Source organism: Nymphaea colorata, chromosome 14 (assembly GCF_008831285.2).
Source record: "Nymphaea colorata isolate Beijing-Zhang1983 chromosome 14, ASM883128v2, whole genome shotgun sequence".
In the NCBI taxonomy this organism is placed as follows: Eukaryota; Viridiplantae; Streptophyta; class Magnoliopsida; order Nymphaeales; family Nymphaeaceae; genus Nymphaea; species Nymphaea colorata.
Window position 1 is genome coordinate 11,257,942 of NC_045151.1, and position 13,448 is coordinate 11,271,389.

The window sequence follows — 13,448 nt, forward strand, 5'->3', positions numbered from 1 at the left end:
AGAAAACAGGAATAAAGCAGAAAAAACAAGCTGATACAATTAAAAACCAGTGTTATTTGTATACTATGATATGAAGCTGTATCTTACGAGACATATAGCTATGTGATGTGGACACGATACACAAAATGCATGTGCATTGTATCCATATCGGCCGTATCTTACAATACGGCTCTGTTTTCCAAAAAAGGGGTCTGATGCCCTTTTTTGTTGAGATTTTCTTTTTTTTAGTCGTCTCCCCTTTCATTTTCAACGCATCTAAGAGTTGTGGGAGGGTGAGTTTTCACCATTTTAAAAAGAAATCTTTTTCTAAAAGGAAAAATCATCATTTTGAGGGATGAAGATGAAGATGAAAATTATTGGTATCGATTGATAAGAGTCATTATGTTATTTAATCATAAACATTACTTCAATTCTCATTTGACGGTGAACAGATTTATAAGTTTTGATGTGATGCAAAATACTTTAAAGTTTATACTTTATTATATTAATGTGTTGTCACTTATGAACAATAAATCATAATGTTCATTACATGTGTAATGAGTTTTTTATATAGAACATATTTTGTTTATTTTTTTCTTGATTTTTCTGAAATTTTCTCTATTTTTTCTAATTTTTATCAATTAAAATAAATTTATAATACGTTTACAATACTCTTAATATGATACGCTTATAGGTCGGCCCCACACCTTTTACAACATTGTCCAAAATCATGCAAGAAACCAAGAAAAAGGGCGACATCTATAGAATCTTTTCATTCAGTAATTTGTTCTGGACTTGGAAATTCATTTCTATAGGAGTCCATGCTTCTGATGAACCGATGCACAGTTAGCAGGGAGGGTGACAAACATGAGGTAAAGTTGGTTTCTAATCCCACCTGAGGGCATCCAAGATTGATCATGCCATTAATGGCAACTCAAGACAATAAAAGGCAATGATGACGAAGAAAGCAGCAAAAAGAGAAAGAGAGAGAGAGAAAAGAAAAGAAGAAAACAGTGAAAGCTAACATACCAATCAGAGACCAGCACAAATTAACAATGTAAACAACATGACGATCAATCAGAAGTTTAAGTCACAGATGAAGAAGAAAGAAAGCACTGCTTCGTTCCAAGCTAAATGATCAAAAAGATCTAACGGAAACTCCAGAGAAGAACATGCTGCACAACCTCTGTTGGACAGGCGGGATTCCTTCTTTCTCTGCCACAAGTTCCTTGATCCTGTTGATGGTATCGGTGGGTTCGATATCCATCTCGATCTCCTTCCCAGTAAGCGTCTTAACCTTGATCATAGTCCCACCCCTCAGCCTCAAGACCAAATGAAGGGTTGACTCCTTCTGGATGTTGTAATCCGCAAGGGTCCTCCCATCTTCCAGTTGCTTTCCGGCAAATATGAGCCGCTGCTGATCTGGGGGAATGCCCTCCTTATCCTATAGAGCTCACAAAACACTAGTACGCATAAGCAACTGAAGAAAAGCTCTGAGAGGAAGCAAAAGAACACATTCAAAGGAGGAAATAGGACCAGAAGAACCAGCTGAAAAGCAGAAAAATTCAACAGCAAAACCCAATAACTTTCAGAATAAAATGATGTCCTAACTAAGGAAGAGACTTTCAGAGATTACGCCAGAAAAGATAAAACTCCATGTTTGAAGAAAGGAACCCACAAAAACAAAGTTTTAGCTTCCTTGCTCAGCAAGTTCTAAAGCCAAGACCCACCACCTTAGCTCTTCAAAGGAGAGAAAAATGAACAATTTGAGTACCGTTTTCTGTTGTAAAAGAAGCCTACAATAGAGAATACAAGAGAGCTTCTTTTTATTTATAACTCCCCGGGAAAGCGATACCCAAAAATCAAAATCACAAAAGAAAAAGATGACAAGGGAAGAATAAGAACAAGAACATGAACGAAGAGGCAAAATAAGAAGAAGAAAGGCAGGATACAAAAAGAGAAAAAGGGCGAGGTGATCGATTGCTTCACCTGAATATTGGCCTTGACATTGTCGATGGTGTCGCTGCTCTCCACCTCTAACGTGATCGTCTTTCCCGTAAGGGTCTTGACGAAGAACTGCATTCTCTCTCTTCTGTGTCTCTCTCTCGGAGAAAGGGGGCAAGCGAAGAAAGGAGAAAGACGCGGAAGCTTCAACGGAGACGAATGGTGTCCACATTTCAATTGCTCTTCCTATTTATTTCGGGTGAAACAAAAATACTCACCTTATTTAACTTGGAGGCCTCATCTTGTATCTTTCTCTCCTCGTCCCACCTCTTGTGCGTCGTAAGGCTTGGTGACACAAAATACAACCAGACAGAAGAACAAATATAGACGCAGAGTGGGAGAGGCTTCACCTTTCACTGGTGAAGAGAGAGAGAGAGAGAGAGAGAGAGAGAGAGAGAGAGAGAGAGAGAGAGAGAGAGAGAACCTTACTTCTCATCATCGCCGGAGGGATGCTACGCAGAAGAAAATTGGCTTGCCGTAGTGAATTCCTGCCGCTACTGCGTGAACAGGCATCAGAGGCCAGATGTGAAATGGTGCCGTTGCGCAGGTGAAGTTTACCGGTAAACCCTTTCACCCGGTGAATTCCTGCCGCTACTGCGTGAACAGGCATCAGAGGCCAGATGTGAAATGGTGCCGTTGAGCAGGTGAAGTTTACCGGTAAACCCTTTCACCCGGTAAAATTCATTCTCAAAGAGTCAAAAGTCACCACATTTCCCGCGGGAAGTTTGCATTGTTTGATGAGGCAGTGGTGTAAATCCGTACAAAATCTCCTTTAGCTGCAGTTTCTACCCCGCCCATCAAACGCATTAGCGGCGCCCTTGCGCTCTGCCCAAATGAGCCCCATAAAACGCATTAAGGCTCCTTCGCTCTCTCTGACCAAACGAAATGATGGTTAGTCGATTGGTTAAGGTGGCTTGTTATATTCACGATTTCATTGTAAGAAGTTGTTTTCCTAATGGTATTTAATTAAGAGTGTTGATTTCAATTGAGCATTGCCACGCTTTTATGTTAATATAGTTTTCTTTTTTTCTCTCTCTCTCTTCCACACACCAAGTGATGGGTAGTGCAACCGGGGTGGTCAGGTTGGGTGGCGTGTTTTATCGACGTCCTCAATTTGATTCATAAAGGGTGATATTCTTATGGTATTGAGTAATGTTGAACTTGAGATTATAAATATAATTGTGGGACCAAATAGACCGATTCTTGTCCCACCTTCTCTCCTCTCCTTTCTTTCTCCTTACACACTCGCACATATGTACGTCACATGCACGCACACATTTATTAAAAATGCGATGCAAACTAGAGTTTACTTTGCCCTTACAACTACTAGAGGGCTATGGTGGGCATGTATATATCCCACACAAAACTGCTATTGGCGCGGCAGGCAATGGCTTGGGCCGAGTGGCTGGAAGAAGCCTCCTCCTTTTCTTATTATGATCATGAGAGAAGAGAAAGTAGTTTCTGGTTTCTACATTGTCTGCCAAGCGACAAAGTCTCTCGACCTAAGTGTGGTCTCTTCGAATAAAAACACTGAATTTGATCTAAAACTAGCTGGTAACTCGTCACTTCAAGCTTTTACAAAACATAACTTCATTAGCAAAAGTTAAAAACTAAGTTTGACTTGTTGTCCAAGTATTCAATGCCAAATAAAATGCGTACTATATAAGACATGCTAGACGTAAACAGAAATTTGGGGATCCCATGAAATTCACGTCTTACTCTAATCCAAAAAGCTACGTTATTTGTTTTGGAGCACAAAATCCTTATTTATTTTTAGCGGATAGACATCTCTGAGTCTCTCTTTCTCAACACTTCTGTTTTCGAGTAGGGAAAACTGTCTTTGTTTCTTTTATAATAGATCATTCTTTGGTCATGGTTTTGTATAACACCGATGTTAATTTGAAATAAAATCTAGTCAGTCGAATTTAATTAAATAAAAAAACTGATTAGTAATTGGATTCAAATCTTGTATGAAATTCTTCCTATTGAGTTTGATGGTTATCCCATTCTAATGGACCCCAAAAACTCACTCATTCATTAGTCACTCTTAAACAAGTCACCACTCGTTCATTTGTCATTCTTAGCAAATGAACCTTTTTCATACCTCCCAGTTCTAAGAGCTCACATTTGTCACTCGCTCATACTTGGTGCTCTGGTCCCTTTTACCCTAAATCAGCTCGAAGCTCCAAATCGACCGGCAAAAACCCAAAACCTTGAGTTTTCTATATACTTAGTTCGACATCAGTCCCAAACTAGGTAGCAAAAACTATGGACAAAACATCAACTGTACAATTCCTCTTGTTATGCCTTTTCTAGATTTCAAGTGCTAGATACACCAGCAGATTGCTTAGATTTGGATTCCCCATTACAACCATAGGCCAATTAGAAGCCATCCAAAAATCTTTACTTTAAGCTTATAATGGCTTCACTCATAGTTGGCAAATTCACTGGACTGCTCGCTTGGATCGCCAAAAAAATCCTGCTGAGTCAACGTTTGGCATGACTTGCCGCTAACTCGGCCTGACTCACCCATGATTGCCCAATTCAGTTGTAGTAATTGACATTATAGTTATTTGAATACTCGGTCAAGTCGACGAGTCAAGTTGCTGACCTAGTGATGTGGACCTCGGGCCAAACCCAAGCAAGTGCACCTAGCTCGGGCCACCTCGAGCTGAGCGCATCCTCAGGCCTGCACCCACATGTGTGGACCTAGCACTGGGCACGGACCCAGCCAGTACGCACGCCACATCAGCTTGTGTCCTCCTTGACGCCAACCCTAGCGGCAGCACACATCAACATCACGCGGCTTCCACGTGTTGGTGCCACCTGGCCTCCAGCCCACGCACCACCTCAGTAGCTCCGCCACCTCCTTAGCTGTTTGGATGCCAATGTGGAAGTGACCCACATGCCACCTCAGCCCTAGCATGCCCCCTCCTTGCGCAGGAGCAGCCGCCGGTCCAAAAATGGAAACCAACAGGCCACCGAGCACTACACGGGGGGACAAGCCAGCATGGATGAAACCGGTGCACTGTGAGAAGATCTGATCCTTCTAAATCTTAATTTGTTCTACCATAGATTATCAGTGTATTTCTGGTTTGTTTACCCATTCTGGTTTAGCTCTGCCCTACGTTCCATTCCATTTCTCCTTCGTTTTCTGCACCTAGACTCATCTAAAGGCCAGAGCTAGATCTGTTTGCTGGCCTAACCGAAATCCTCACAGTTTTATGGCTAGACCAGCCGCTACCATAGAAACCCTAGTCGGGTTCAGCTGTTGGCCAAACTCTGCTCAGTTTCTCTAGCGAGCCTTAGGGTTCAACCTGTGATCTAGGGTTAGCAGGGCCTAGCCTTGGCTGAGCCCAGCTCCTCCTAGCTTTCGGTTGAATGCCCACCTCGGCCTAGCCATCAGCTGAGCCCAGCCCCAGACCAGTCTAAGGACTCGGTCTAGCTCTGAGCGCAGCTCACAAACCCAACCCCTCTTGGTCTGCCTTAGCCCAGACCCAACCCGAGGGTGTCTTCGTGGGCCGGCCATGGATGGTTTTTCCCTCACTCTGGCCAATAACAGGCCTGCTGCATTCTTGGTCGTAGCCAAGATCAGCTTATTTCCCTTGGCCGCAGCCAAGATGCCGGCCAAATCCTCGCTGCCTGCTAGACCTAGCCCAGCTCGGTCCAGCCTACCTTGGCTCGTGGCCGAACTTCCCCTTTAGGGTGGTGGAAGCACCCAGAGTGGACCAATTCGAGGCATAGGCCTCAGGACCCACCTGCTACCCTAGAGCACTCAGCTGCCAAGCCCAGTTCTTCTCGAGCAGGTGCGGACCGAGGATTTTTTTTTTTTTTCAGGAGAGGGCCAAACGGTCCAACGAGCTTATCCGGGTAGGACCAAGCTAAACCCAAATCCAAAAAATACATTACGCAACTAAAAATTTTCAATTTTTTTAATGTAATGCTTTTTTAAGTTAAGATATATATATATATATATATAGAAGACAGAGAGAAAGAGAACATTAATTCATAAAAAAATTAATTTTTGCTATTTATACAAAAACAGTTACATTGTTCATGAATTATCAACTCTTCAAAATTACATGTATAAGTACAAACAACCTTATAGCTACTTTCCTATACTCTCAATAGTGGTCTCCCCATTTCTATACTCTTCCATCTATAATACAATTGTATAATGACCATCAAGAGTCCACTCATCATTTTCGTTCATCAAGATTTGGGCCATGTATTTGCTTCCTACGAACCATAAAAATTGAGCATTTGCATATTAATTTAATATTAGAAGGTGAAATATAGATAAAGGAAGGGAAAAATAGCAAACCAAAGAAATAACAAATCATCTAAAGTATATTTCTGTCAAGAATGAACAGTCTTCTATGAACTCCAAGATATAAACATTTCTGCCTAAAAGAAAAGGGAAAAGGTTGACATTTCATCGAACAGTTTAATGGTTATGCTATGCACATAGATAAAAGCGTATTGAAGAGTCTTCGTTGAGCTCAATTATGCCACAAATCAAGCACAATATATAGCAACTGAGTGAGAGAACTATCTTTAGAAAGGTGCTATTTTGGCTAGCTTAGACATAAGGGAGTGTGAGAAAGACGTTTTGGTCGAAGCTGGTGGAATTTAGAGGCAAGTTCATGAACATATTCAATGGTGGTGCTGCTAAAAGGATTGCCAAAGCAGTTGGGTTGTCCTTGTCTGCCCATTTGGCTCTTTCACTTGATTCATGATTGGGCAAAGATTCTGCCATACTACGAACTCCCATCTTCTTGTGAGTCTCACATTTTGAGTGAATAGAAAAGCTCCAGCACTCACTCCTCCCTCTAAACCACTCATTCACCCTCCCCACCATTAAACCCAGTCTCTCAGAACGGCACCAATTGGTGTAGAGACAACACTTGCATTATGCAAAAATTGAGACGACCCAGCACAGCCAGTTGGGGGACTCCATATATTTTCCAATGAAGGCAATGCACTCAACAGAGAGTTAGACTGACATTTCCAATATGCATCAGCAATAGATAGACTTTAGTTGATTATTGTGCCCGAAGGCAAACCTTCCAAGAACTGCAAGAAAGTAGGAATAGAAAATAAGAGAACTTTTGATTGTTCAATTCTGCTCAACAAGGAAAGTTCACAATGAATGCAACCTACATATAATTCCTCTACCGATTAAAAAATGTAAAAACAAATAAATTCATGATCAAAAGGTTCATAAAACTGTGACATCCACATATAGATACCTACACGTATATACAACATATAAATTGTAAACTACCACTAGTAGGTGCTTGAGGACACGCTTCAGTGGGCAACCACACCTACTTTTAAATCATTTATGGAAACACCAGCTCACTCAAGAGTAGGGAATATTTATACCAACTGCAACCTCAGCCCTAACAAGAGGACTTCCATCAGTAAGAACACCAAAAAGGCTCTGAACAACAGTCAATTCAGTTTTGACTTTTTCGTCATCATCACATCTCAGCCCATCTCTCAATGAGTCAGATCCAACATCCAAGAGTGTACCTAGTCCAAAAACAGCTACTGCTCTAACTTGTAGAGAAATTATCTACATCACCATATTGCTTTTCTGGAACATAAGACATGAATAAATAATTTAGTTAGAGAACAAGAGAAGAGAAAACCTCAGGTTGAGGCTTTGACAAAAGACACTCAAATATTGAAGGCGCACCATACTACAGACCCATTCATTGTGCTTCAGGGAAATTCTCCCAAAACATAAAGAAACAAAAAATAAAAAGTGATGAGGGTGCGAGGAACTAGCTCAATCAGCATTTTTGTTTCCTTGTTTAATGAGAAGATATCATGCTTCTCCAGTTATTTGCATGGATAACTTACATTTTAATCAATCAAGCAAGCAAGGGTAGAATCCAACCCGTTGGTACACTACACCTTCTCCAAGAATAGAAAGGAACAAATAAAGAAAAAAAAAATAGAAGAAACATAAGGTCTACCGTGATGAAGGCTTACCCTTATGAGTTGGATTCTCCATTAAAATCACCTCAAGCAAGCATGACAGCTCCTTGGTGAGTCAAAACTTCTTCCATGGTCTGTGCTCTTCTTAATAATTCATCATCCTTTACACAGGCTGTCAGTTCACGTTCCTCCATCTCAAAGGGCAAGTGGTTCATGTCAAAGTCCCACACACCAAGGCCAAATCTAGCTCCAACAGAAATGGAAAACAAAAAGATAGAAAAAGAAACAAGGAACAGAGTAACAAAAGGCTGCAAATGGAGAGGGATGCATCATACCATAGGTTAGGGCTGCATATTTCATCAAATAGACTAGAGCAGATGAGGCGTTTTGCCTTATTAGGGCTATAGATCGAGACAGTGAGATAAAGAACATGGGAGAGAGCAGATGAACCACTTTTCCTGATTAGGGCTACAGATGAGCTGTGTAATCCTACAATTGCACACAAATGGTGACGAAATCCTACATATGCAGAGAGAGAAAGAGAGAGAGAGAGAGAGAGATAGACAGATGTGTACCAAGATATGGTAGGAGATAGTTGGATGTTGATGAGTTTAAGCACGTGTAACAACCCGACCCACTCCTAGCCTCGAGCCCTTGGTTCGACGGATCCTAACCCGCCCCTTAGCAGTTTTGGTTGGACCCCAAAAAGGCTAGGAACTAGGACAATCATCTCATCAATGACCCCCATTTATAAGCCCTTGAAGATCTCTCACAATCATCAATATAGGACTAAATTTTTGGGGCGTAACAATCCACCCCCCTTACAGCACACACATTCGCACGTGTGACACACTAGGTCCGAGTTACAATCCACACCCCTTATGGCACACGCATCCGCATGTGTGAAACACTAGGTCCGAGTGTTGAACCGACTCTGATACCAAAGCTTGTCACACCCCAATACTTTGACCCCGAATAACCTTTTTTTTTTCTTAAAACATAAAACATTGGGGTGCAACGACACAACTATTTAAAAGGAAAGGAGCTATGCAAGTGAAAACAATGAGACAAACTTTCATTATATAATAATTTTAGTTCATACGCAGCATTTTTCTTAATAATATGACAAAAATGCCTTAAATCATAACAATGATGCCTAACAAAAATAATACATCAATCAGACTAAAACAAGACGTGCAACACTACGATAGACTCAAAACCTCTCCAGTAGGATGTGAGTTGAGCCATCTGATCAACCTGCTGCCCCAGGTCCCCCAACACCTGAAAAAGAAAAACATCTGAAGGCTTAGCCTTCACAATATGACAACATACCAGATAAATCCCTAACCCTCTAAGGTAAGGGCTCAAATCTAAGACATAGCAATTACGAAAGCAAATCATTATCATGTCATGATAGAACATGTAGTCACATGACTTGTCATGGAAGCCCTTCACATATACCACGACATGTAAATGCCACTTAATGGCCACAACAAACACATTTAACAATCACATTCACTTCATTCACATTTTTTTCACTTACATTAGCTTAGTGAATTGACAGCTCTTGTGGGTGCAAACACAGGCACGTGCATACCACGGGGACCTACAGTTAGGAGACAACCCTTGTGGTGGCTCAAAACAATATGGATCCATTCACGCTGCAGCGGTAGAGAACTCGTCCATGGATGTGTGAATTCCAATAAGAGATGTTCAGCCTTCCCTATGACACCCAGGCTGGGAAGGCAGGAGTCCAACGTTCCAAGCACATCACACAACGATATTTTGGGGCCTTCTACCGCCTGCGCTCCGAATAGGTGAGACCAGTGGCGAAGGCATGACATCTTCCAAATACATTGCCACAACCCACTGGCCTCTCATCTATTATTCTTTCTTACTTATCATTACAAAAGCACATTCATAACATGACCGGCTAGCTCATGAGGTTGGTTCACTTCACGAGTGCACTTATACCTTCAAATGCCTCCACACGAGGGCTACCATATAGTCAATATTTTTAGCTAGCCGTCATAACATTACGAGTACAACTACTCTTCAAGTTCATTCATTTGCATCATGTCCATGACAATGCATATGCAACATATCACAATATTCACATTAATCAAACACATCAATCACATCTTTCAAAACTTAGCCAAACCACGGAGAATAGTTTCGATCCGTGATTGGCTCATAGTTGTCCTATGCAATTATCATTCTAGGATGCTTTCTAATGCACAATTAGGGTCGAGGAGATACTCGACTCAATACCCTACCTCGTTTGTCCTAAACAGATATCATTTCTAGAATGCACATATAATTGCGTAGTAATTTTTAAAACAGAACTTATCTCATAATAATTCAATGACATACATACATTTATTTAATCACACTACAATATGAAATATAATCATTGAGGCAAAGGCCATCGCGCAAAAGGGTGTCGATTTGTATCGACCCAAAACCCTCCAATTGGTCTCTTCCTAACTCTGTGAGGTTGTCACCAAATGATCTAAGCTCCACGCTTTTGATTTGAACCAATAACTAATACGTTTCTCCCTTACTTCCTTAGTTGAGGTGTTTCCTAACGTATATACTCTTTTGCAACAAACGTGCATGCACATCAACAAAAGCATACTTCATGAGTTCGCTAAAATGGTTCTAAACCTTCTTCACATCATCACAATCTCTATCATACTTCCTAATTGCTTCGAATATTAACTCATCATGCTAAAAAGATCATTGTAGACATAGATCATCGGCCCTCCAAAATAGTCCTAGACTTTCCCTAAAATAGCAATGTCACTAATATGTATTCTAAATCTTCCAATCTTAAGTCTAGCATGCTCAATCAATAATTATACATGCGCTAACATAAAATATGAAACAATTTAGGCTCGATTAGGTCTCGCTCATTCTAATCTTAGAGTTCAAACTATCGTAGGGTTCTTGGCAGCCACCTCAAGTGTTCGACTAAGCGCCAACACCAATGATTGCTCGCTGTCATCGCCACCAACGCCTTCAATTCGCTGTTATAAGGGAAAAAACGTGTCCCCAAATTGCAATCCAATCCCACAGCCACAAAAGAGTAAAAATCATTGAAAAGGGAGTTTAAGAGAGGGGTTTGTCATTAGAAGGAGGCAGTCGACTGTGAGTTAGGTGGTGATCCGGTTGAGGGAGACATGCTCACGACATAAAGACCACGATGGGGAGAGAGAGTGGAGGAGAAAAAAGATACAGGGAGAGAGAGCTTGAGTAGAGAGAGAGAGAGCATGGTCAAAGAGAGATGCGAGAATGAGAAAGGGGGCTGCGAGTGGGAGAAGCAGCACACATGGGAGTGAGAGCTAGCAGGAGAGAGGGAGTGCAAACCGAGAGGGGCGGGTAGTGAGAGAATGCAGACAAAGAAGGGAAATGGGCGGAGAGTGCTGAGGGAGAGAGGGTAGAAGACTCGGGTAAGGGGGAAAAGTGACAGAAACAATGAGAGAGGGAGGAGGAAAAGAAAGAAGAGAGAAGAAGGAAGAGGCAGAGAGAGGTCGAGAGGGCTCACATGAGTGTCGTCGCCGCCCTTCACCTCCGTCGCAACTGCCACACCTTACGCCTTATTCTTCTCTGCGTTTTGTGCAAACCAGCGAGACAATAGAGTGAAGAAGAGGGAGAAGCTAAGTCACATGAGGAAAAAGAGACAAAGAGGAAGAGAGACCGGCGTCGAGCTCCTCTTCATGCCTGGAGTTCGGGTCCAGGTTTAGACCCACTCCAGCCCGACCTAAAATAACATAAAACGTTACATTCTACCCTCCTTAAATAAAATTTTGTCTGTAAAGTTAGATCATGTCTCAATCTAAGAACAGGTGTGGATACTTCTTTCGCATATCATCCTCGAGTTCCCATGTGCTCTCCTTCAACCCATGGTGTTGTTATTCCACTTTCACTAAGGGAATTTTCTTAGTGCGAAGTACTTGCTCCCTTTGATCAACAATTCTAATAGGTTTTTCTTCCATTGTCAAATCATCCTGCACTTGAATACCTTGAAAGTCAATCACATGTGTAGGATCTGGTACGTACATTCGAAGCATGGAAACATGGAAAACATAATGAATATGACTCAAATTAAGTGGTAGGGCCAATCTATATGTCACATCTCTGATCTTCTCTAATATCTCAAAAGACCCAATGAATCTTGAACTCAACTTTCTCTTAATACCGAATCGAAAAATGCCTTTAATAGGAGAAATTTTTAAAACACATGATCACTAACCTCAAAAGTCAACTCTTTACATCGAATATCGGCATAACTCTTTTGTCTACTCTATGTTGTTAATAACTTTTTTCTTATCAATTATACTTGGTTAGTGTAATGTTGCAATGTCAAAGGGTTCTCGAATTTGCCATCACCTATTTTGGTCCAACAAGTTGGCGATTTGCATGGTCTTCCATACAGGACCTCAAAAGGTGTCATCTCGATACTAGAGTGATAAATGTTATTATATGCAAACTTTACTAATTTCACATTTATCTCATTCTTATTTCCAATCTAAGACACATGCACGCAACATATCTTTTAAGGTCTGAATGATCCTCTCAGATTACCTATCAGTTTGGGGATGGAACTTTGTGTTCAGCTTAAGCTTGGTACCCAATGCCTTTTGCAATTGTCCCCAAAACCCAAATGTAAAACATGGATCTCGATCTACAATAATAGACTTTGGCACTCTATGCAATCTCACTATCTCACCAATATATAACTCTGTGAGACTTTCCAATGATTGATTCATTCTGATTGGCAAAAAATGAGTCGACTTCGTAAGTCGATCAACAATCACCCATATGGCATCATGTTGTCTTTTGGTGTCACCACAAAATCGATCGCAATGTCCTCCCTATTTCCACAGTGAAATATCTATCCTCTGCAACAAACCTCCTCACCTTTGATGCTTTGCTTTGACCCGCTGGCGAACTAAGCATGTCACACCCCAATCTTTTGACCTCAAATAACTTTTAAAAAAAAAAACATAAAACATTAAGGTGCAACGACCAAACGATTCAAAAGGAAATGAGCTATGCAATTCAAAACAATGGAGCAAACTTTCATTTATATAACAATTTTCAGTTCATATAAAAATCACATCATACTTCTCAATAATACATTTGACAAGAATGCCCCTAAATCATAACATTGATGTCTAACAAAAACAAGACATCAATATGACCAAAACAAGACGCGCCGACATTACAATAGACCCAAAACTTCTCCAGTAGGATGTGAGTAGAGACATCTGTTCAACCTGATGCTCTGAGTTTGCCAAAACCTGAAAAAGAAAGACAACTGAAGGCTTAGCCTTTGCAGTATAGCAAAAAGCCAGATAAATTCCAAACCCTCTAAGATAAGGGCTCAAATATGAGATATGATAAATATGAAAGCAAATCACTATCATGTCGTGATAGGGCATACATTCACATGACTTGTCATGGAAGTCCCTCACATATACTACAACATGTAAAGGTCATCAGTGGCCACA

The 13,448-nt window shown here is 41.1% G+C and overlaps 1 protein-coding gene across 3 annotated transcripts; it reads right to left on the reverse strand.

The window, feature by feature from the left end:
* Positions 1-988: 988 nt before the first annotated feature.
* Positions 989-2,476, reverse strand: LOC116267587 (ubiquitin-like). 3 transcript variants are annotated; one of them, XM_050075266.1, is made up of 4 exons: positions 2,413-2,474; positions 2,202-2,268; positions 1,969-2,127; positions 989-1,423 (listed from the first exon to the last, which is right to left on the reverse strand). In XM_050075266.1, the coding sequence occupies exons 3-4, from the start codon at positions 2,059-2,061 to the stop codon at positions 1,118-1,120; spliced, it is 399 nt and encodes a 132-aa protein (XP_049931223.1). In that variant the 5' UTR covers positions 2,062-2,127; positions 2,202-2,268; positions 2,413-2,474; the 3' UTR covers positions 989-1,117. The 3 variants fall into 3 exon arrangements, with proteins under 3 accessions (XP_049931223.1, XP_049931222.1, XP_031505272.1); XM_050075265.1 differs by having other exon boundaries at positions 1,969-2,268; positions 2,408-2,476; XM_031649412.2 differs by having other exon boundaries at positions 2,202-2,442.
* Between the last annotated feature and the right edge of the window lie 10,972 nt (positions 2,477-13,448).